The 23,022-nt window shown below is 43.3% G+C and overlaps 3 protein-coding genes across 5 annotated transcripts; 1 reads left to right on the top strand and 2 right to left on the bottom strand.

Annotated features, from left to right (window-relative positions):
* Positions 1 to 1,341: 1,341 nt before the first annotated feature.
* Positions 1,342 to 11,603, bottom strand: mapk14a (mitogen-activated protein kinase 14a). Of its 2 annotated transcripts, none has more exons than XM_076159276.1 (12): positions 11,170 to 11,603; positions 8,980 to 9,109; positions 8,805 to 8,863; positions 6,352 to 6,463; positions 6,207 to 6,236; positions 5,868 to 5,915; positions 5,632 to 5,746; positions 5,439 to 5,510; positions 4,736 to 4,815; positions 3,279 to 3,357; positions 2,904 to 3,077; positions 1,342 to 2,659 (listed from the first exon to the last, which is right to left on the bottom strand). In XM_076159276.1, the coding sequence occupies exons 1-12, from the start codon at positions 11,286 to 11,288 to the stop codon at positions 2,592 to 2,594; spliced, it is 1,086 nt and encodes a 361-aa protein (XP_076015391.1). In that variant the 5' UTR covers positions 11,289 to 11,603; the 3' UTR covers positions 1,342 to 2,591. The 2 variants fall into 2 exon arrangements, with proteins under 2 accessions (XP_076015391.1, XP_076015392.1); XM_076159277.1 differs by lacking the exon at positions 4,736 to 4,815 and adding an exon at positions 4,189 to 4,268.
* A 746-nt stretch (positions 11,604 to 12,349) lies between these two features.
* On the bottom strand, positions 12,350 to 21,061 carry elapor1 (endosome-lysosome associated apoptosis and autophagy regulator 1). Of its 2 annotated transcripts, XM_076159280.1 has the most exons (23): positions 20,937 to 21,023; positions 19,400 to 20,291; positions 18,581 to 18,701; positions 18,321 to 18,498; positions 18,062 to 18,209; positions 17,894 to 17,974; positions 17,682 to 17,784; positions 17,423 to 17,572; positions 17,124 to 17,212; positions 16,798 to 16,975; positions 16,289 to 16,417; positions 16,108 to 16,198; positions 15,918 to 16,023; positions 15,682 to 15,819; positions 15,116 to 15,379; positions 14,830 to 15,003; positions 14,602 to 14,752; positions 14,002 to 14,095; positions 13,782 to 13,883; positions 13,561 to 13,687; positions 12,991 to 13,169; positions 12,712 to 12,877; positions 12,350 to 12,620 (listed from the first exon to the last, which is right to left on the bottom strand). In XM_076159280.1, the coding sequence occupies exons 4-23, from the start codon at positions 18,464 to 18,466 to the stop codon at positions 12,534 to 12,536; spliced, it is 2,703 nt and encodes a 900-aa protein (XP_076015395.1). In that variant the 5' UTR covers positions 18,467 to 18,498; positions 18,581 to 18,701; positions 19,400 to 20,291; positions 20,937 to 21,023; the 3' UTR covers positions 12,350 to 12,533. The 2 variants fall into 2 exon arrangements, with proteins under 2 accessions (XP_076015395.1, XP_076015394.1); XM_076159279.1 differs by lacking the exon at positions 19,400 to 20,291 and having other exon boundaries at positions 20,937 to 21,061.
* Positions 21,062 to 21,616: 555 nt separating this feature from the next.
* cfap276 (cilia and flagella associated protein 276) lies at positions 21,617 to 22,952 on the top strand. Its single transcript, XM_076159282.1, has 4 exons — positions 21,617 to 21,896; positions 22,396 to 22,506; positions 22,595 to 22,710; positions 22,823 to 22,952. The coding sequence occupies exons 1-4, from the start codon at positions 21,822 to 21,824 to the stop codon at positions 22,926 to 22,928; spliced, it is 408 nt and encodes a 135-aa protein (XP_076015397.1). The 5' UTR covers positions 21,617 to 21,821; the 3' UTR covers positions 22,929 to 22,952.
* Positions 22,953 to 23,022: the final 70 nt, after the last annotated feature.

Raw genomic sequence — 23,022 nt, 5'->3', positions numbered from 1 at the left:
CCAGCTGAGTGTGAAATATGGGTTTTCTAAAAATCACTTCTCAGTAAATGGTGCTTCAAGCCAACAGGAGCAGTTTCCGATAAGTGATAAATGTCTGTGTAAATAAGATACAAGCTCTCTGGGAGTCAATAACTCAGCTCTGTGTGTGTTTGGATTCCTGTATACACACAAAGAAAACACAGGAACCAGTTTATTAGGTACACCTGCGCAGCCAATTAACACTAACTCCTGCTTTGGTGAACGTGTCACTAAAGTCTAAACATAACATCAAATAATGCAGTTCAAGACAATATATATGTATTTATACTATGATGTATATTTATATATAAATTGTAGAATTATATTTATATTTCCATGAGAATATAATGTGTATGTTTTTAACTGCTATAATTGGAGAGTGCATGTGTTTGTGTGTATGTTTGAGTTCACCTGGAGCACACATGTTCATTTACCTTCTTTTATGTTTTCTTTGCACTGACTAACAGATTATAGTTGCAAGGGATGATGTCATAGTTGTCAATAAGCTGGATATACTTTATTGATCCCAAACTGTGAAATTACTCAAAACACATATAACATAATATATGTTGTGAATCATAACACCATTGACACACACACACCTTTAGAAAATGATGAATGATGTCACAGGTACTTTGACAACCCGTTGGAGAACAGTAGGGTCTCAGGGTGAAAGGTCAAGGGGGGATGTTACAGGAGGGCAACTCCAAACCTGGCAGAAACATTAAGTCATCAATTCATAACGTGTTTATTTACATTTTTATTATATGTTTTGTTTGCATTAATTAATGATTGTAGTGGGGCATGATAGACGTGAATGGAATCATGAATGATGTCATACATATGTCGCATAGATGTCACAGCAGGTTATCTTACAGGAGGGTCAGCTGGAAAAGGTAGATGATGAAGGTATGAATGTGATGGAGCAGCTTTTAAATGGTCCTGTTTAAGAGATGCACTACTGGGGAATCTGTTGTAGTCACATGTGAGGTACTGTTTGTCTGATAAAAATGTAATGTTGAAACACTAACAGAGAGTTTGCAGATACTGTATCAATCCAGTGGGAATTGGGGCCGAATTTGAGTTCTGATTACCCGAACACTGTCTTATTCAGGTGAGCATTAGAAATGTAGCTGACACATAATACTCCCAGCGTGGTGCAGCTGATATTGATCTAGTGGCTCTAGATGTGTACTGGTCCAAATAATCTTCCTCTCCCGCCAAGGTCATTTGCAGCACAGCACATGGAACTGAAAAGGGACTTGGCCAAAAAACATTGTGATAATACAGATGTGTAAATGACGAGCAATTGAACAAAATCCCTCTAGATGCCATTGAGGTCTCTTAAAAATAATTCTTTATTTTGATAAACATAAAGGGCTGATAGTAGTTACTCTGCTGGACTGAAAATAGTTTAAGGTATGCTTCCAACTATCTATAAATACCTTCTTCACAAAGTATAAATACATCATAAATCCCTCTTTTAGACATTTAAGCTGCATTTCTGTTCAAACTTCTAGGTTGACATTCCTGTAAACCAGCAACACACTCTCTGATACAAACAGTGTCTAAATGATGAACACACCAACAGTGATTGCTTACTGACAAAACAAACCACAGTCAAAGATTAAAAAAGAAGTATGGCACAGATATTTACATATTTTTGAGCAGAAAATGTACCCACAAAATATATAGTTCTCCTATTTTGGTGCCCTGTTGATAAACTTTCCTCAAAAACACAAGGCTTAAATATTTTTTTATTATTATTTATTTAATAAATATCTAGAGGAAAATATGGATGTTATAGGAGTCCTATGGTTTAAATTTGACTTATTCATTCAAAAGAGAGGAGCTCAACAGGGACTCTATCACACTGAACAAAACTAAATGTCTAAACTTCTGTGTGTGTGTGGTGGGGGGGTGGGGGGCAGTAAAATGTAAGTGACTACAGGCAACTATCACATTCTCAAAGTAGAAGCATAATTCCACTTCGCTCACAGGTATGAATGCCTTCAAAGTAAATTCTCTTTTTTTAAAATACAGGAACAGTGACGACAACAATGAAAAATCAAAAACAAACAATTCAACGCTCAGTTTACAATGACGTGTGCTTATATGGCAGCGTGGCAGGACAAAGTAGCAGACGGGCATATTCCTTTTACCAAATTGATAGTCACGGAAATATATTAATACATTACGTACTAGAGTAATTTAAAAAGCACAGCTATAGGTCCAGATTTCAGCATCTGATGTTCCGAGTGTCACAGTGATGAGTCGACAAAACTCAGAAGAATATAAAACAATTTCAGCTGTTGGCATGAAGTGACACAGGACATTTCCCAGCAATGGACCATTTACATTTAGTGGTTCATAAATAAAGATAATGATAATTGGTCGTGTTGTTCCTATCTCTGAACTGGTAATGATCCCCTCACTAAAACTAATGGTGGAGAAAGTTTCCTCTGACACTAAAGATTGTAGGCACTCTGATAAAACTGCGTTTGAGAGTTTATACGATACTAACGATCATCTTCCCACATCATAAGTAATGGGTGGACGTGTGCGGACACGTCTCACGGCTCCATGTCATCGCCGTCAAAGATGGGAGGCTCGAAACTGACAATCGCCTCGTAGGTTAATCCTATAAAGAACAGAGGAACAAAAATGCATAGAATAAATACCAGCTCCCTCTGCATTTGTTTGAAAAAGCAGAAGTGCTTGCAACAGGTCAGTGGATGGCTGATAGTGTGTAGGCTGATAGGCGTGGTTGCGATGCAGTGACTCAGCATTAACATCAGGGTTTTCCTTTTAAAACAATTCCAACTTTTCAACCTTCCATGTTTGACTTATCTTTAGTGGAATCTTAAAAGGACTCAACCACATACGTTTCCACTCCTCAATCTCCAGCTCGCGGCTCTCAAAGCTCTGGTCGTACGGCTCGGCCTCGGGCTCGTCGTCCGGGTCGTGGTACTGAGCGAAGTACGGGTGGGCCAGAGCCTCGGCTGCTGTGATCCGCTTGTCCGTGTCCAGGACCAACATCTTCTCCAAGAGGTCCACGGCTTTGCAAAGGAGACACAGCAAACATGAACATCCTGGAGGCTGGATATAAACCTGGGTCGCATTTAACTGATCGCATATGAGGACAAAAACATTAAGGGTAGAAGCTTAAGAGAATTCAGGGAAAACATTGCATTTCACAGGGTTTGAACTACTTCAACAATATAACTGAGTTCAGACAGGCCTGGTTCCTCTTGCATTACCTTGTGGGTTGGCGCCAATGAACACATCAGTAAAGTTCCTCTTGGGCATCTGTGGCAAGGAGTTGATGTAATTCCTGGCCTGGGAAAATAAAGTAATTCACACGTCATCTCCCACTAGCCGCTACATGTCGCCCACAATCAGTGCTGCCTGTTTAATAGTACTCACACATCAGGGCAAAGTACACAAACGCATTACTCAAAATGATATTCTCTACACTGTTTACACAGAAACAGAAATGAGATGACAAGAAATCCCTATACAAATCATAATGTTCCAGCTCTCACACTGCAGGGGAGAGCTGGAAATCTATTTTCTATAACTACACAAGGTTTTACACTGCATACAAGAACAAATGCGAGTCTCTCCACAGGCAACACAGCAGACTTCACAACAAAAACAGAAAGCACAGAGTGAGGCGTTGTTAGTCCATCCATCACCCACATGAATATTTATTGTATACATGTTCAGGTTTAAATATGGAAATTAATTATTAGGCATGTCTGGAGTAACAATGCCAAGCACAGAAATGCCTTTTCCTCAATGCCGCTTTTAGGGCAGCAACATCTAGTGATTCGTGGAAATCACATGCAGCAAGCGTGTCACACTTTGCTCAATTATAACACAAGCTGGGAAACATGGCTGAGAAATCTGAAAGCCCCTGCAGTGACGACCCCCCCCGACCCCCCAGAGGCCTGAGTGACTTAAGTGCTCCCAACACCAGGATAGACAATATAAGCTAGATCAGATTATCATTTATGACAGAATTCTGAACAGGGTGTTAGTATGGAACGCCGCCATTGCTGTGAAGCTCAGCATGAATGAACAACGCTGACAAAGCTCTGCTGTCTTTACAAGCCAATGGAAGATGAATGGTGACGGGCCTGGCTACTGTCTGTGCGTCCTGCTCACCTCGTGGCTGGGCATCCTGCTTATTAGAGACGCTGGAGGTGTTCCTGTCAGACGCATTATCTGCTGAAGCTGGTTTATATCTACAAGGCTCAGTGTCAAGGGGTGTACAGCGACAGAGCGGAGCTGGTTAAGAAGCGGCGATTTTAAAAAACACTGTGTGGCTAACCTACGGGGTTATTCTGGAGAGCAAACTCCAAGCATGGAAGCAGAATGTGAGAGATAGAGAGAGAGATAGAGAGAGATGGGGGGCGGGGGGGTTGATTTAGAGGACGGAAACAACACAGCAAACGCTCTGCATCATTGTCAAGTCAGAGCAAAGACAGAACTCAATCAATTGTGTGAGAATCATCCCAGGGTAAACATGATATCCTTCAGTTGTGGCAGCAAGCAGGCCTCAAGCAGAGCTGAAGGCTGCAAAGCAAGCTGACAGTTAGGTGGCGGATTATTAATGAGACGGCAGCACGCAGCACCACACACGGACTGCTTTGGAGGAGAAATAAGTTATGACAAAAAAAACAACAAAGACCTTGCATGACTGAGAACTCACAGACTCTGAAGATATTTTCATCAAGAGCTCGGGCCCTGGGGTTCCGACGAGCAGCATGATTAGCTTCAACTGATCAATGTCTATAACACACGGTAAAGGAAGACCAGAATCTGGACGTGGAAGAGTCGACTAAGAGGAATCTGACCTAGAAGGCTTCATTATCCTTATGAAACCAATATTACTGAGGAACTATCTGTGATATTCAACTTCATTTTAAGAACTATATGTCACACAGAAGATATGAGAAGGGAAAACAAGTTCACAGGGGAGAGCGGGAGGAGGTCTGTAACCTGTGGAAGCATGTTAGGAAAACAGAGTGGATGCAGTAGAGAGCCCCATTGCACACCTAAATACCTTAGGATCAAAAAGGGAAAAGTGAGAACACATGCTGGAGATTATTGAGCCCATACAAAGAACAGGAAAAATAGACCCAGGCCAAGTACGCACACTGGAAAACTGAAAGACGCTGGCGGAAGCGTCACAGTGAAGGGTTTGTGTTTAGCTGCAGGGGAGTGTGGGTCCGCCTGCTTTACGTCATTAAAATATGCAAACACCTCAGGCAGCGTGACGAGAGGTGCGACGGTGAAATGGTCAGAGACAAGAGAGGAAACAACAGAAGCCCCACAGACCAGTGCCGCCGTGTCACTACCCCACCAACCAGCCGCAAGACATGATGGATCGCTCCTCAAATGGAAAAGGATACGGTCGGTGCCGGGGAACAGGGTTTTTCCGGTGAGAAGTTCTGCCATTATGCACCCCACTGACCAAATATCAACTGTAAAAGAGAAACGGGAACAAACGTTACAGCTTCCTGCTCCACAGTAACCAACAACTGCCAACACTGAACGTATGGCTGCGTAGTCAAAGTGGCATTCTGCACTTTCTGAGGTCGCCACCTGTCATGTTGTAATGCATCCAGTTCAGCATGATCTCCGGGGCGCGGTACCAGCGTGTGGCAACGTAGCCGGTCATCTCATCGTCGGTGTGCCGCGCCAAACCAAAGTCCAAGATCTGAGGGAGATAAAAAAAAAAAAAAAAAACGGCATTAAACGTTTGCCGTTTGCAAAACCTTTCACTTTCACGCCGCAGTGCTTCTGAATGCTGCTCAGAGTGGGAGTAAAAGTTCACCCACCTTCAGCTCACAGTCTTCATTCACTGCCAGGTTGCTGGGTTTGAGGTCCTGAGGAGAGGAAAACACCCACAAATGTCACAGACTGCCGTATTCACTTCCTGCCACAAGCTTGATGCACCTGTGAGTGCTGTTAAACTGGTCTGATATCACTGAGTCACACCGTGTGCCGCTCGTGCTTTGTTATGAACCTGCTCCACTTCAGCGTTTGCACAAAGCACGAGCCAGACTCTGTCATGTGGAAGACACCATAAACATTGACACACTCGCTCAGCACGGGTCAGAGACAGAGAAAGTGAACACTCCCGACTCACAGCCAGTGTGATCCGACGTCAAACTTACCCTGTGGATGATGTCAGCCGAGTGGATGTACTGCAGAGGGAGAGATGGAGGAGAACGTGTGCATTAGATTATATCCGAATGAAGAAACTGGTCGTCTTTCAATTAGTCTGAATTACGCGTCGTAGGACATAATGAGGCGCTTCACCTTTAACCCTCGGAGGATCTGGTATATGAGGAATTGCACGTGGTCGTCCGTGAGTTTCTGGCATTTCACTATGTTGTTAAGGTCAGCGCCCATTAAGTGAGTGACAAGGTACCTGCCAACCACACAAAGACAAATCACACACAGTTTAGAAATCACACAAATGCAAGCGGGCAAAATACAAAGCGGGATGTGCATGATGGAATGTCGTCGTTATCCCAGATCATTTCGGGAGTTGTTTGCCCGACACAAACTAATTTCCCATATGGCTTCACGAGCTTAAACCGGTTTAGCAGCTCCTTCCTTTCAAACACGCTCCTCTCTAGAGGCGCTGAAAGGCCAGACCCTTCAACAAATGGAATGTGATTTAACACGCCCAGATAGATGAGCTTAATAGGACTCAAACAGTGGATAATTCAAATCTAATCCCTAGGCAGTTTAAAATGCCATGACAGCAGAAAGCCGAGGATGCCACAGTGGCAGTTTTGCAGCGTAAATGCACAGAGGCGTGTGTTGGCTTCACCAGTCTGCTGCTCCACTTACTCCTTTCATGAATACTGCTCTATTCTCACGCCGCAGAGAACAAGAACTTGAAATAGCGTAGGGTTACGATTAAACCTGTCCTCATTATTTGTCCTCTGAGTGACACCAAACACGACACACAGGCAACAAAGTTCAGGTTCAGCCAGCTTGGAAAAAGTATATAAATAGTGACTCCTCTGTCCTGTAGAAACAGGAGCGTGGCTGCAGCTCTGAGGAGACTTGCCATGGCGCTGTCACTCAGGCGGTATTTTTAGAGAGGAGGGGAAGCACTTACAGTACCTGCATGTCACAGGATTTTCCTGGATAGCAACACTGCATGTGGAGCATTTCCCATGTTCCCACAGGAGTGCAGATAAACAGCAGCCACATTTCCACAGACAGAACGTACAACCTCTACAGCTCCTCTTCCACCTCTGCAGCTCCTCCTCCATCCCCCTGAAGGAACCCGCTCTCACACGGCCTGTATGCCTGACCTTGTATTGCTTACAGTACACTCTGCCATGACAATATGTTAATCTGAGTGTGTGTGTGTGTGAGGAGTGCTTTCCATTCCAACAGCAGATAGAGCCACAGCTGCCACTCAAGTCAAATCTGATGCATATTGTTATTCTGCAAAAAATGCTGTGCATCCAAAAATGCCCAAACCACAACATGAATAAATGATGAGGCCCATTCTCATGACTGACATGAAGAATTGTGCAGTGAATAAAACAGTAACCCTCCACACTGCATAGGCCAGGCTGTTCAGGGAGGTGACGGAGCAAAAGAGGCTGACCACAGCACAACACACCAGGCATCAGTCACACGCATCTTGGGCGATCTGATCTCAAGAGGGCAGATGCACAGAAGCACGAATGCACCTGAAAGTCAGAGTGCAGAGTGGACATGTGGGGGCCACATACTGTATACGAGTTCACTCTGCTAACTAGATCAAAACGAAGTGGATGTGCTTAGAAAAAGGTTCTAAAGTCGGAGCGTGAGGAGACAAACAAAGGACTTTCCGTGTTATTCCGAGGAGTCATAACAGGTATGACGAACGAGTTTGAGCCTTTCTAGCCCGAGGGCTCTGTTCCTGCTGCTCCAGAATAGTTGGGATGAGCCAAATGCAAATGAATCAATAAAGTATACAACAACAGTGCAGGATGTGGATATAACTAGTAGTCAGTGGGACACATTTGAGACACTGACAAGGGCCCGACACCACACACACACACACACACACACACACACACACACACACACACACACACACACACACACACACACACACACACACACACACACACACACACACACACACACACACACACACACACACACACACACACACACACACACACACACACACACACACACACACACACACACACACACACACACACACACACACACACACACACACACACACACACACACACACACACACACACACACACACACACACACACACACACACACACACACACACACACACACACACACACACACACACACACACACACACACACACACAGCGGGGGAGGCAGCAGGAGGACGTCTGAGGCACCATCTAGCCGTCCACTTCCTATTTCAACAACTTTCGACATCTGACAAAACAATCACTACCCGTTTGCCACTGAAGCAGCAACGTTTCTCAAAACCATAAATCAGAAAGCGTAGCAAAGGAGGCGGGCGGGGAAACAGTAGATGAAGCAGCGAGAGGACTGGATACCTAGCCGGCTGGACGGTCGAAGTAACATTCCCCTCTGTTTAGTCTGTTGGCCGCCCTCCAGGTGTTTTCCAGGCACGAAAACAATTGTCTGTTCTGAGAAACTACAGTCGGCACTCTTTGTTCAAGTCTTTTCTGAAGTGAGACCCTGAGCCAGAGTGTGAGGGGAAACTATGAGTGTATCGGGGAGATAAATTCTACTTACACATCATTGAATTCCCCCAGAGAGGTAGCAGGAGTGAAGACGTCTAGGAGCCCAATCACCTACAACAATATCACAACAGTCATGTGAAGAAAGCGAAGACGGGCCATTTGAAATGTACACATTTAGTTTCTTTCCTGCCAGAGGGAACCATCGAAAGAGGAACACGGCCACTCACATTTTCGTGTTTCATGTGCTTCAGCAGCCGCAGCTCTCTGTAAGTTCTCTTGGCGTGGATGATGGACTGAAATGGTCGAGATAGCTTCTTTACGGCGATCTTCAAGCAGGACTTCATGTCATTAGATGAACTGTGGAAGAAGGAGAACATTTGGCCTCATTATTCTTAAGCGACACACTACTTATTATAACTCGGCTGACGTGGAAGGTGTTTATTACAAAACATTACACCTGCCTGCAATAAACACATCTACTGACTGCTATTGGTTAAAAGTTCAAAATGGTTTTCTTGACACTTCTAACTAAGTGGGTCAAAATGGACTCAGTTTGCTTCTGAAACCAAATAAGGTGCAGTAAGAGCTGCTAAAGACTGAGGAAAATATGACATCAACAGAAAATGTCCTATCTCAGCAGATTGTGAGCAGCCTCGTCTGTAGACTGTTCTGCTCTCTGACGACCGCCTGTCTAACCCAAACCAGCACTTCCTGCTGCCTGCACATCTCAGCCTAACCACAGCCAGGCCCAGAGGACGGCCAACTGTGAATACAAGTCACTGTGCTTATTACCACTCTGGATGCACCAATATCTCTTATACCTCAAAAACAACATGTATGTAGTCAACATGCAGGTGTCACACATCATGACATAAATTTATCTCCAGTTAAAGCTTTTAAACACAGAAACAGAAAATACACAATCTGACTGTTATTAAAAGCAAACACACTAGCAATATAGCCTTTTCTTTTTAACATTTGTTGATATATGATTGCATCTAAAATTACCTTCTATAAATTAAATGTTACGACAGTTTGATTGGTCCGACTTGCACAGCAAACTAAATCATGTGAACACTAAATCAGTGAGCTATATTGGAAAAATACAGACAAACAAACACAGTCAGTCATGAAGAGCGGATGGTAATCTGACCAGCAACAGATTATCCTATTGCCCAGCAACAGCACAGCTGTCCACTTCCATTTGCAAAACAAACATCTGCTCACTAAAACAAGTGTGCAGCCAGCAATGTTGTGCCCCAGATACAGTAGACCAGCACAACTACATGAGGCAAGAGTTCAATCTGTGAAATCTCACCACTCTACTGCCAAACAGCATTAAAGAAATCCATCTAGCCAGCAAATACATTTTTTCTTAGATATACATACTCCCTGCTGCAGTGTAAATACAAAGGCCTGATCCCCAAACCATGCAGATGTGTTTACTTCTTTACTGGAGAGCAGTAAAAACATGCATCCATAAAGTCAGTATGATTAATCTCTTTCTAATAAAATCATGTTTTAGCAGAGGCTGGGTTCACAATGTCCTAGTTTAGATTAGATATAATTTGAAACCATTACAGAGTCACACCAAAAGCACGTTATTTACACCAAGGTACAAACAAAAATAATATTGTGATCCTTCCCAACGTATTTGCTGCAGGTGAAAATCTACTGCTGTTACAGAATGAGTACATCACTGAAATCATAACAGCTGGTGTTTACTGAAAGCCTGTGAGATCCAATATGACAAATCTCCACTGGCACCTATTTATTTGCAATGTATTTCTCAAAGAATAGACTCTAATCCGTTTCACTGCGGCCCTATTGATCACATTTGCTGTCCGGAATTGGCAACAAAGTCGGTCCAGGTCCACTTTTAGTCTCTGTACAGCTGAATGCACCTGTCTAGGAACACATTCAACACTAAAGAATTGCAAGATAACGAAACTGGATATGTTTGAGAAAAAAGATATGCACTCGTTTGACTAAACAACAAATTAATGCTCTTAAAAGTTTTGCTCACGTTATGAAAACCTTCACAGTTAGTAGTTAAAGCCTCTAATTTAGGTTGAGCACACTTATAAAACAGTGTAAACCGTTTAACCACACTCTTCAGCGAGCAAACAGGTCGTTGTAACGTACCCACTAACTCTACCCTTCTTGTGTAAACCTACTTCTTCCAATAGCCAACCAATTTCCTGTAATACACAATGTACGAACACACATGAGGCTCGATAATTACAAATCTGACAGACGACGAGCTCGATGATTAAAGTATTTTTTGTTTGTTGAGGCACAAATTGCGGCTCCTCCTTGCTAAGTTAGCCAACAATCAAGAAACAGCTAAGCTAGGCCTCGTCTAAATGAATGGAGTTTGCGCGCACGAACACGAAATACAACAATAAATTATTTACCACACAGATCCGTAAGCTCCGGAACCAACCGGGGACAGGTCCTGGTACCGCTCCGGTACTTCCCAGATAGTTTTGTTGACGTCTTGCCGGTAAAACAGGGGTCTTTCTTTCTGCGACATTCCTGCAGAAAAGCAACAGCCCACCAAGTTGACTTTCTGCTGCGAGGTGGGAGCCCACTAGAGTACGAGCCGTGCAGCCCGAGTTAACTTCCCCTCCAAGTTACGACAAAGGGGGAAGATAAAGAACGCGCGAGTCGCTATCGGAAAAGGCGAATACGAAAGGACTGGAACAGAATTCTTCGTCAAATGTTGCACAATCGCAGTGTTCGACATGCAAGTTTGAAGTCTTTCCACGCGATTTGTCCCACACGCACTCTTTCCTCCTTGCCTTCAACTCCCGAGATTTCGCCCCGCTCGCAAAACTGTCTCGCGAGATGAGCTCGTCGAGGGACATACAAGGCCAGAGTGCTGCTTTCGAAGGGTATCGGAAAAAGGAACTTCGGCATCCTAGTACAGATGAGTCATTTACGGCAAGTTGCCCCCATATGTAAATGTGAACCTATATTTACCAGTTAATGGGCGTTTGAAAGAATTTGTAACTGATATTTACGTTGGTAAATAGCACATTGTAATTATTAATGTAACTCACGTATATCATGTATTTATTGTCTCGCGTTACATTATTTGATGAATCTACTGATTCAATTGCACAATGCATATTGTTCAGTGCAGTTATTTCCAGTTTATTGAGACTCTTGATAAAAAAAGAAGCAATTCTCTTTTGATTTTCTTCCACTTTTTTAATTATCGTTACACAACAGGCTTTTATCACACAGCCAAATCTTTATTGCTTATGATTAAATGCGTTTGAAAGCATACATTACAACTTTCTTTCAGTCTCTTACAAAGGGGACTTGAAGGCAGCATTAGGTGTCTGCTGTGAATGTCAGCGTAGGTGTTTGTTGAGGAAATGTCATTATCTTACAATAGAATAATAATAGCTTATAATATCTAAAAATATAGCTGGAAAATGGAAAGTTGTCTAAAACAAAAGCCTAATACAAAAGTTTACAGTTTACAAAACACTTTAAGAACATTTCTGCTAAGTAAACATCACTAATAATTTTATGTAACTTCCCCAATATGGAGGTTTTATACTTTAAAGTAGCTTTGGTAATGTAAAATATGGCAAATAATTGCAAACAAAGCTCAACTCTTTACTTGACTTTAGAAATCCTTCGGTGTCCACGTGTGTTTTGAAATAAATAACATTTTCACAGCATGTCTCTGTTTTCTCCATCATTCGTCAGAACATTCGCATTGTCTTCCTCTTGCTTTGAAAGAAATATCTGCTCATCCTCTGCTTTAGGCAACATCGGAGTCTTCGTCGTCTACCTGCAGGCTTGAAGAGGATGATTTGAGAGGAACTGAGTCAAATCCGTCTGATGACCTCTGAAAACACATTGATCATAATAACATGAAACATGAGAAGTGTCTCTAAGTAGCTTGTGTGTGGATGGGTGTGTATGGAGCCTTTACTGACCTCTCTTGAGTAAGTCTTGATTTTGGAAAAGAAGGATTTCTTGGTAAGGTCCATGAGTTCATCCTCTGCATCTTCTCCCTCCATTATGGCACAGCTGTCTGCACCTGGGAGTTCACACTCTTTACCCCCAGAACTCATAATCAGCTTAGAGTACTTATACTGCAACCTGTGGATAGAGAAACAAAGTGTCAGACCATCAGACCATCAGGCCCGCACTGCCATTCTCAGTACCATCAGCGCTACATTGTAACACGAATGGAAGGTTCAGCTTGTTCATACTTGCGTGTCTTCTTCCAGAAATAGCAGCTGATACTGATGAGCAGCACTGCAGCAATCGTTCCCGTAGAAACGCCAAATCTGAGCCAGAAATCCAGAGTCACACAGGCGTTGATTTTCTGTGTTGGAAGGGACTCTCCACCATAACACTGCAATGGCTGCTGCCATACATAGGTGGTTTTCTGAAAAACACACAAACACACACATTGAGTTTAATTATATGTTATTTTATCCCCTCTCCTGTAACCTTCCTACCACTATAATTATAGAGCACACGTCCTCTAATCGCCACCAAACATGCCTGAAACACTGTTCGCACTATGACAGAAAGCTTGAATTCTAATAATAATAATAATAATAGTCTAATAGTCATATTATGCAAATTCAGCCAAGCAATTTTTGAGTTAGACAATGTCTTATGTAAAAGTATCTTCAAAATGGTTCATAAACATTCATTTTATACACATTCCCTGTGTGAATTAATTCATGATAGGTTTGAGCACTGCACAACATCACTTTGTAATGAACCATGTCATATTCATTTTCCTATCTTCATGTCTGTGCCTCTCATACCTGTATTCCTTGGATGCAAGCACTGACAATCTCTTTGTAGTGGTCTTTGGTGCAGAGTGGACACGCGTGCTGGCTTTGCCACAGGAAGTGAAAGGTGCAACCATCACATGTCCCTTCAGAGCAATTACTGTGGATGAAACACATAACACAGGCAAAGTGTCAGTATGTAAAAAGTTGTTATGGTTGACTTAAAGGTGGACCTTGGTCCCAGTGTGAGCTACCTGGGCAGGATGATGTGGCCTTTAGCGCTCAGTGTGGGGTCACATCTCAGTCTGATTGTGGTAGACCGTCCTTGTTTACAGGCCTGAGTTGTCTCACTTGACCTGGAAACATGCAGACATAATAACATCAAATTAAAAAGTACAGTGCATGCACATGAAAACCACAGTCGTCGGTGAATGAAACTAAATAAATGGTTCAACAAATTGTGATTTTGAATACCTGTAATAAAATATAATATCTAGCAGGCTGGAGGCAGTTGGGAACAGCCATATTGGAGAGGAGACTTTATTCAGGGCTGTGTCAGTAGTTACACCTTGAGACAAAGTCAGGAAATATGTTTACATGCACACAATTATGCAGATACAGAATTTTTTTAAAACAGATAAGAGTAACAGTAAACTATGAACAGAAAGTCACAGGATTAATAGTTGCACGACTGAGCCATAATTTAATAATAGCCATAACTATACTATTAGTTCTTAAAGGTTTGATCATTTTGTTTGTAAATCATGTTTTAGCAGCATGGGATGAGGTAATGTGTTTTAAATTGGTGTTACACAAAGGACAGTAATTCAGATTAACAACAGTAACAAGTCGTGAGCAGATGATTTACAAGGGTAGAAGTTTGTATTTGTTAAACGTATTTGTTAGGCCCTTAGGACAAATGTGAGCCATTTTTGTGACGCACGCTGGCTTTAAACAAAGCTGGGAACATTTTGATTAAGATGTTTTTTTCAAGATATTTTTAAGTGAGAAAATTGTATTCCTCCTCTTAGTGAGAGCGAGAGAGAGTGAGAGGCAGCAGCTCTCATTACGCACCCATGAGTGAGTCACCGATAATGAAGGGCTGCGAGGACACCACACTCTGACTCCTGATGTCAGAGGGGACAACCGTGGAGCCGCAGACATAACCTTTGACCTTTCTCCCTCGCGCTGTCACGTTGTCCACACAGGAAGCCGTCTCTCTGCCCTGTGCAACAAAAGCAGCAGCTTAGAACCGTAGAGCCTCACTGCATAATCTCTACACAAGAACAAACGGCTGCTCACCTCTTTCCCACACAGACTCACGCCGAAGCGATGGAAGTACCGCAGGCCTTTGCTGGTGAATCGTGGGCTGCTCTGGAAAGTGGTGACGTTGGCCAGAGGGGAGAAGTCATAGTGCTGCAGTGCTCCTCCCATGTGAACCCCCAACTTACAATCACTGAGACAAGCCGAGTGAGCCTGAGGAATGAAGAACAGGGAGTCACTGGTGTCATTTACATGCACGTTTGATGGCAATCCAGAAAACCAAATCCTCAGACTTCCTACAGTGTAAAGGAGCTTGGTTCCTAACCTTGTTTCTCCACGTGTTCGGTCCGCAATGGATGCACGCCGCCTCTCCCACCGGCTGCTCCGGCCTGACAAAGGAGTTTGCCGGGCAGCTCTTACACACTCCAGTCTCGCTGACCATGTAGTGTCCAGGCGGGCAGGGAACGCAGGCAGAGTTGGCTTGGGCGAAGCTCAGGGCACAACGGCGACACTGAGAGGCCACGCCGCCAATCACATTGGTAATGTGTATGGAGTAAATCTTAGCAAAGTCTGCACTGTACTTCCTCTCCTGCAGAAAGGGGAACATTAGTCGTCACGCATACCCAGGAAATGATTTATGCAGTCTGTTTAAGTGCTAATTATATCAACACGACAAACACAGGTTTCTAAAGATAAACTCAAAACCCCTTAAGCCTCTAAATTGAGTGGATCAATTCTTTCTAATTTAGAGGCTTATCCCATATTGAGTGCTAACAAATATTGCTGATTCCTTTCCAGGCACCTGTACTTAGTGTAAAATACGGATACAACTAAAAGAAAATCCAAACCATTGAGCTTGTTAGGAGGTCAAAGTTCAAGTTCCTGCCTCACCCTGCTGGACACTGATGTGCGCCGGAAATTCCAGGTGAAGGTGACTGTGCTGTTGCTCTGGATCAGGTAGGTGTATGACTGTTTGCTCTTGCTGCCACCCCATTGCTCCACCAAATCGTTACTCCACTTATTATAACCCTGAGGTGAAACACACACACACACTCAGATCTCCATGCTGGCACTGTCAATAATCATCCTAGAATCAGGTGTGGCACAATGTTGCTATTTCCCCTCACCGCCTGGAAGTAAAGTTTGCAGTCAGCTTGACAATGTGTCTCAAAGACAAAGGTGATCCGAGACAGTTCGCTCCTGTCGCTGTCTTTGGCCACAGATTGAGGCAGCCTGGGGAGACCAAACACATGTCTTGAAACCTCTCCTTTACTGCTTACTGTATATACACCATTAAAGTATCAGCCTGCCTCTCACCTGTATCCGGCGACTTGCAGTGACAGCAGCAGGATGTCTGTGTCCTCGTCCCCGGGGGCGGTGTAGATGTACTCCCCAGCTACCTCCCAAGCTGCCAGGACACATGACGATCATTCAGTACATACTTATAATTGTTTACTTTCAATGATGTCCACCCTATTCTCTGGCTGGAGTGTCTCACCCGTCCTTTGTTTGGAGTCAGCGTCCTCTTCACGGAAAAGGGAGCTCTCCATGTTGCTTGGCATTGTGTTCCACCATTTGTATTCAAAACCCACCACTGGCTCTGTGCCAACGGGGCACTTGGCGCAGGCTGCCGGTTACAGAGAAAAAAAGTGTTTGAGAGAACAATTATCCACTCGTGTGTGTGTGTGTGTGTGTGTGATTCATCCAATCCACAAAAAATCCACCCTCTGCAGTTGAGCGGTGTCTGACTGAAAAAAAATATTTTGCACCATATTTAACTTTAACAGTCCAGTGATGATTTTGGCAAGATGTTGTAAATTATTCCTCCTTAATGTCAAATTCTGAACACCTTTTGTGCAGCCAGGTGGCACAATGAAGAGAAGCAGCTCAAGTTATGCATATGGCTCAACTTAGACTAGACTAAATAGACTTATCATTGATTTGTTGGTTGCGACATCTACCAAATTGTCTCCAGTATAATGACATCATCTTAAAGTGATTCTGCACCTGTTCCGTTTGAGTAGAATCCATGATCACACGGTTTACAAGCAGACGAGTTGGTGACAAAGAATCCGGGGTTGCACGGTGGACAGATCTGCTTCTTCCCTGAGGCGGGCAGCTTCACCGCTCCATTCACATTCTCACTGCAAATCTTAGGCTCGATCCATTTGTACATGAGCTGTGTCTGGGACACACAGCAGAGCAGAAAATGAGCACACATACTGCTGTCGTGTAGCTGCAAAGGACTCGACAGATCATCACAGTAAAAATCACTCCTGAACTTGCAGAACGGAGTACATGCTGGCGTCCTAACATGTCTTTCCCTTTAGTACCTTTCTCTCAGAGTCACATGGAGTGTGGGTGTAGAAGTAGTCACTGTTTGTACATGCAGGTCTTGGTTTACAGCTCCCTGAACCAGCCTCTGGCAAAACAGAAACTCAGGCGTCAGGGAAAAGCAAAAACACACAGCTCCAATCAAAGATCTACTGATAAGACAAGGACACTCTGTAATCACCTAACCTGTTTTTGCCTGTGTTTTGGTGACCTTTCAATGTTATTGGGTGATTGGAAATTCACAAATATCAACAAGAACCAGTTAAGCTTGTTGGATTTTGCAAACCAACATGCATACCTGCGTATTTGTCGACTTCACACTCGTGGCAGGCGGTGGCGCCCTTGTTGGAGTAGGAGTCAGCAGGGCAGGTGGCACAGCGGGCCGAGCCGGCCGCTGCGCTGTGTGTGCCAGGCTTACAGAGGAAACACTCAGATGTATAAGCCACCCCTGGAAGAGTTTCATAAACCGGCGTGGAATCATTAACACACACTTACGAACTGTGAATTTATGTGTGGAATATACCACCAATCAAAATGAGCAAGCGGAGACAGTTTACCTGAGATGGCGATGTTTTTTAACAGCACAGCACTGATGGTGCTCTCCATGCCGTATGCAGTGGTTCTCCAGTACAACACATTTGTGCCTTTGTTTAAGTCAACCTGTCAAAGCAAAATTAAGAAATAGTTAGTGATAGTAATAGCAAGGAGAATAATAGTAATAAAAAAAATTCATTCATGATGTGTAGTTTTGTGCTGCACTCAGACAAACCCTGTGTTTGGTCCAGTCAGTGTCAGAGGTGCTCATCCACCGGCTTTGAGTGTCTGTAGATTGGCACTGGTCATTTTGAACCTGGAGGACAGAATCAAGAGTTTAAGAGGTCAAGGGGTCGTCAAATACTCACATGTAGACAATCGATTCTGTTTTTACTCAACTTACAAAGAACTCAAAGTAGATGCTGTTGTCAGAGTAGAGATATTCGAAGGACAGCGAGCCTGGTTTCTTCAGGGTCACGGCGTAAGACAGCGTTGAGGTACACTCGTCTGCGTTTGAGGCTATGTACTCGCCCTTTGGTGTCCACGTGGAGCTGTGGAAACATAAGCACAAAACTAAGGAGACTTTTTGGGCTTAGAAAACAGTGTGTGTTTCTCAGTTGTGCGTCAAACTGGAAGCAAAGGGATGCACGGGATGTACTAACTTGCAGTTGTTCTGAGCACCTCCTACGTTGCTGCCCGAGCCATGTGTGACAAAACCCTTGGGCAGGCTGTCCCACTCGTCGAAGGCCACACCCGTCCCCAGGGAGTAGGTACCCGCCGTGCATTTCTGACACTGCTGCGACTGCATGTCAAGGAACTCGCCTTCGCTGCAAGAGAAGGCTACGGTTGGAGAAGAAGAAAGGGTGTTTTTCACTCATTGATGTTGTAGCAGAGATGAATAATGTGAGGGTGGAATACTCACTGCACTGAGTCCCCTTGACTGGATTTGGCAGTCCCGTGCATGTGTCAGCTTTGTTGGGAATAGCCACTCTCCATCGTGAGCCCAGCACGTCGCACTCTGTGTACTCAAAGTGATAATCTGACTGCAGGGAGAAAACACAAATGGGAGTTTGATACAGCAGGATGATAAAAGTCAATAGACCAGAATCACACAAGTGACTGGAGCAGCTGAGTGATCACGGGCTGTTTTGTCAGGTATCATATTCTACAGATGATCATATTTAACGACAGAGCAAATGTTGGTCTACTGCTTTGCATACGTATGATTCGGTCAAACAAATCCTTACAACTACGTCTACTTCTATAAAACATGAAATGTGTTTGTACTGTATGTCTTCATCACTGGAAATTGCTTGGCTGCGGCTCCCCAAAAGCACACACAGCGACACAGCAATAGAGTCGAGCAATAATTTAATGAACAATTTAAAACACACAAGGTGAAGTGAAAACACACAAGACGATAAAACAATAACTGAACTGATGTAAGAGAAAGGGACTCTAAAGTGCTGCTACAAGGTTGCTTACTCAGTTTTCTGCGAGTGGAGATCCTTTACTGATACACACAATCAACTACTATATGCAAAGAAGTAGATTAAATTAATTACAGGTATTGTGTAAGAATGCATGAGAAAAGTAAATAATCTAACTGGGGCTTTTAGGTCATTAAGAGAGCTTACACAGTTGTTGATTGTTTTATACTGTGGGATTTTCTGCAGAAGCGGGGCCAGCCTCCTTTCCAAATAAATGCTGAAGCTAATGTTTGCCCAAGAGGCTGTCTCACCTGCTGCTTTAATCTCACTCATCAAGGATGTGCTCTGCACCACCGAGACTCCCTCCAGGGTTTATGTACTTAGTCGAGAAATGCTGTATAGTCCAATCCTTCTGTAAACACTTGATTTTAATGTGGATGCAGGCTTACACAGAGAGGAAGCAGGAGTTTCTGCTCTTGTCAGTTGTGCTGCTCATTCACATGTTTACAGTTGGTGGACAAACATCATCCCGCCCGTCCTGATGTTACATGACATACACTGTTGTCTTTTCTCACTCTTAGGATCTGAGGCAAAACATGAATACACGGAGTAGACAGCTAGTGTGATCTTAAGATTTGGTCATTGGTCAACACAGCGGCTGTGTGAGAAGGTCACTTACCAAGCCCACACACAGCCCCGGGGGATTAATAGTTAACAGAAGCACAGCAGAAGTGAACCTCTTCTGAGGCTATGTTTTCCATTAGAGCTGCTACATTAGTTATAGCCCGGGTGTCAGGTGAACATGGGCCTGGGTGGGAGGATTTGATGTAAAAATGCATCAAAGCGGAGATGTGCCGAGACTTAATCGCCTCCTTTAAACAAACATGAGGAAACCAAGGCAACGGGACACGGTGACCGCTGTGCCTCATGGTCAACAGGCTGGCAGTGACCAGAAGAAAGGTGGCCTCGTGAAAATGGCTGCAACTAGATCCCTCATCAGAATTACACAGCAGCATCCAAATGAAAGTCCAAACGTGTTCCCGACAGCTATTGTATCTTCCCAGCATTCACGCCTTGTGGTAGCTTCCAGGGTTTGCTGATAAAATGTTTGACTATCATTACATGGTTCCACTGTTATGCAAATATTCTGACATAGCAGCGTTTTCAGTGAGAGTACAGCAGATGGTCGTTCATATGGAGGTTCTGGTAAAACACAAGCAAACCGTGTAGCCATCACCGTGTAAATGACTGAGGCAAACATATGCTACACTTTGAAACATATGCTCATTTCACACATGCAGTGATGTGAAGCCCAAAAGAGCTTTTAACAAGCAAAACACTATCTGCTGGCAGTAAGGAGTTCTAATTTGTGAGCAAATATCCATTCTATCTTGTTTTTAAGACATTTTTACGCGTTGAGCTTAAAGAATGGAAATAGTGGAAAACCGATCTCCAATGAAATTCTTCAGATTGTTTCACATACAGAATGTGTGACTGGGGGAAGCCGTTTCAAAAGTTTTTAATCTGTCTTCCAAAGTTCTCAGAATTATTGTGTTTAATTGTATTTTTCATTTAGGCCTAAAGCTCCACATGAATGTTTTCCATTTAGAGTAACCACCCGATCCTCACACTCACATATGTCACTTATCTTTTGAATTACATTTATTTCTTACTTACTACTATTTCATAAAGCTCTAACTGATTTCCTGCTAATATGATGTTATTAGGGCATACACTTGTTAGGGTTGTTAATAGCAATAAAACCAGACACAATACACTACTATAACATATCTTACTTCAACAGTAATCCAGTGTTATGGTTATATTTAATAGCCGTAATTTCCTCACCTCTTTACAAATGGGCAAATCTGCATAGGTTTGCACAAAAAGCAGCATCAGTAAGCAGCCGCACAGGTGGACGTGGCTTCCCGCCATCATGTCCCTCCAGCAACAAGTATAATGTGATGTAGGAAAAGAGGTGACTTGCGCCCAAAGGTGCTGCTCCTTGTGACTGCTGGGTGTGGCCTAAGTCTCAAGTGCCTGAATAAATACTAGAAGCTGATTGGCTCAGGCTGATTTGCACGTTAACTGCCTGCTGTTGTGGGGGGGTAATAAAATACACACCAGACTGTTTGTTGATTAGTTTGATGTCTCTTATTCTGTGTTAATTTGCCAGTGGCTCTTCCTGTGGAGTTCCATGCATTAGAACACAGTAGCTTTGTATTTGACTTCATGATAGCCACAGTCATGAAAATGTTGGAAATTTGTTCGTATTTCAACATGAACGTTTTAAACGATTTGAAGTTTCACATTTCTCGATTGTGTGTTTGGACATTTTCGTTTACATCATTGTTGTATATGTTATTTAACGTCACACAAGCGCGTATATTGTGAAGGAAGTTACAAGTAAAAAAGCAGTACATTTAATTTCTACCTAATTAAAATACGTCACGGAGTCTAATGAAATGTGTTACCGGAAGTTTACGATATCTTGCAAACCAAGATTACGTTTTTCAAGAGTACGTCTAACACCAGGTTGTTAATGAGGTGATGTTTTCTAACGCGTGACCCCCTTCCGGACCTCTGTGACGTCATCGCCGGCTACGGCCTCGCTATGTGATAATTAGGAGGGCCGGACCTCGAAGGTCTCATGGGTAGCCTGGCAACGGACATGAACACAGGTTTGGTTCTACAGCAGCAACGAGGACGGACATTAGTTATTTGTTAAGAACAATGTCAAAACGCGATCCCTACGGTTCGCCCAAGTTAGAGAACGACTTCACTCTGAGCGGCTTCAAACCGGAGCCGGTGAGTCTCGTTCATTCTGTTCTGTGTCTGTTTCTTCATCTCTCATTTTACTTCTCGTTATGTTTGATATTCGTGTCAAGGAATGGAAGGTGAATGTTACTATTCATCGTATTTCCCTTCATTTAACTTTGAAATCAAATACAAGTAGGACACTTTACAGTACATCCTGCATACTGTTTGAGCGACTAATTATTAATTGAAGAAATTAATTTAATTTAATCAAATAATTAAGTACATACCATGTTTTCATGGCTTTCCTGTTCAACCAGTTCACAGATTTTTTAGACGTTTTTGAATTTACGATGCTGTTGTTCTCTTGTTTTCAATAAGTGTGTCAGGCCTTTCTTAGTCACCAAACTGCTGTTTAAACAATGTCGAGTTAAATATGCATCTCAAATACTTTGCAGCCAGAATGAAAAAGCAATTTATTAAACATTTATTTGATTGTGCTTAAAAATTCCTAATAATTTCAGGATTTGTTTCCTTTGTTATTGAGCAGAAAAAGCAATTTGATAAACCGACTTACATCGCCCACACCGAGGAGCCCTGGAGTCACCTCCATAATGCAGCAACTTTATCCAGCACCCAGAGGACTGTCCACGAGCAGCAGGTGAACTCCAGTGGACCTGATATTATGGTTTTAAAGAAGCAGAGTAACAATTCAAAGCAACGCACCTTCTTTCTTCTCTCCTGGTCAGGTTCAAAAAGACAGTCTGGACCTGCACCTAAAAGCCGTCTACGACCACCACACGGACCTGCTTCGGGGCAAGAACCAGATTGTATACCAGAAGGAGACCTTCGAAGAGCAGCACAGGTGGGTGTTAAGGTTCAGCAGACCAGAAACCCTCTTAACACTGTGCTGCCCATGGATCTGTACAACTATAATTCAGCTAGTTCCATAAATGTTTGCTCTCCTCAATTTGCAGTAGACAAGAAAACGCTGAGCGGGAAATCCAAGACAAAGAAAAAGACAATGACATCGCAGTGTGGGTTGACCCACAGAGACGCTCCATCCACAGCATCTACAAATAGTGAGGGCCATAAGACTGTCACAACCTGAGATGTCTTCCTGTCCCCTGCCAGCTTGAGTATTTTGAATTTCAGTGTTTTTGGCCCCCAATACAAT

The sequence above is a fragment of the Genypterus blacodes genome, unplaced genomic scaffold (genome assembly GCF_046128005.1).
Source record: "Genypterus blacodes isolate CSIRO-AG114 ecotype Tasmania unplaced genomic scaffold, CSIRO-AGI_Gbla_v1 ptg000094l_1, whole genome shotgun sequence".
NCBI classification, from domain to species: domain Eukaryota; kingdom Metazoa; phylum Chordata; class Actinopteri; order Ophidiiformes; family Ophidiidae; genus Genypterus; species Genypterus blacodes.
The sequence above is the reverse complement of the archived record's forward strand: the minus strand, read 5'-3'. Positions and strand labels throughout refer to the sequence as shown.

Excerpts from the sequence above, each read along its gene's own strand:
- cfap276 (XM_076159282.1), top strand. The coding sequence starts at position 21,822 with ATGTCAAAACGCGATCCCTACGGTTCGCCCAAGTTAGAGAACGACTTC. Across the intron at positions 22,507-22,594 it reads GGACTGTCCACGAGCAGCAG|GTTCAAAAAGACAGTCTGGA; the intron begins GTGAACTCCAGT and ends TCTCCTGGTCAG. Across the intron at positions 22,711-22,822 it reads ACCTTCGAAGAGCAGCACAG|TAGACAAGAAAACGCTGAGC; the intron begins GTGGGTGTTAAG and ends CTCAATTTGCAG.
- elapor1 (XM_076159279.1), bottom strand. The coding sequence starts at position 21,026 with ATGATGGCGGGAAGCCACGTCCACCTGTGCGGCTGCTTACTGATGCTG. Across the intron at positions 17,785-17,893 it reads CTGACTGGACCAAACACAGG|GTTGACTTAAACAAAGGCAC; the intron begins GTTTGTCTGAGT and ends TTGCTTTGACAG. Across the intron at positions 15,380-15,681 it reads GCACATCAGTGTCCAGCAGG|GAGAGGAAGTACAGTGCAGA; the intron begins GTGAGGCAGGAA and ends CCCTTTCTGCAG.
- mapk14a (XM_076159276.1), bottom strand. The coding sequence starts at position 11,288 with ATGTCGCAGAAAGAAAGACCCCTGTTTTACCGGCAAGACGTCAACAAA. Across the intron at positions 9,110-11,169 it reads GGAGCTTACGGATCTGTGTG|TTCATCTAATGACATGAAGT; the intron begins GTAAATAATTTA and ends CTTCTTCCACAG. Across the intron at positions 3,358-4,735 it reads TGAAAATATCTTCAGAGTCT|GCCAGGAATTACATCAACTC; the intron begins GTGAGTTCTCAG and ends TTATTTTCCCAG.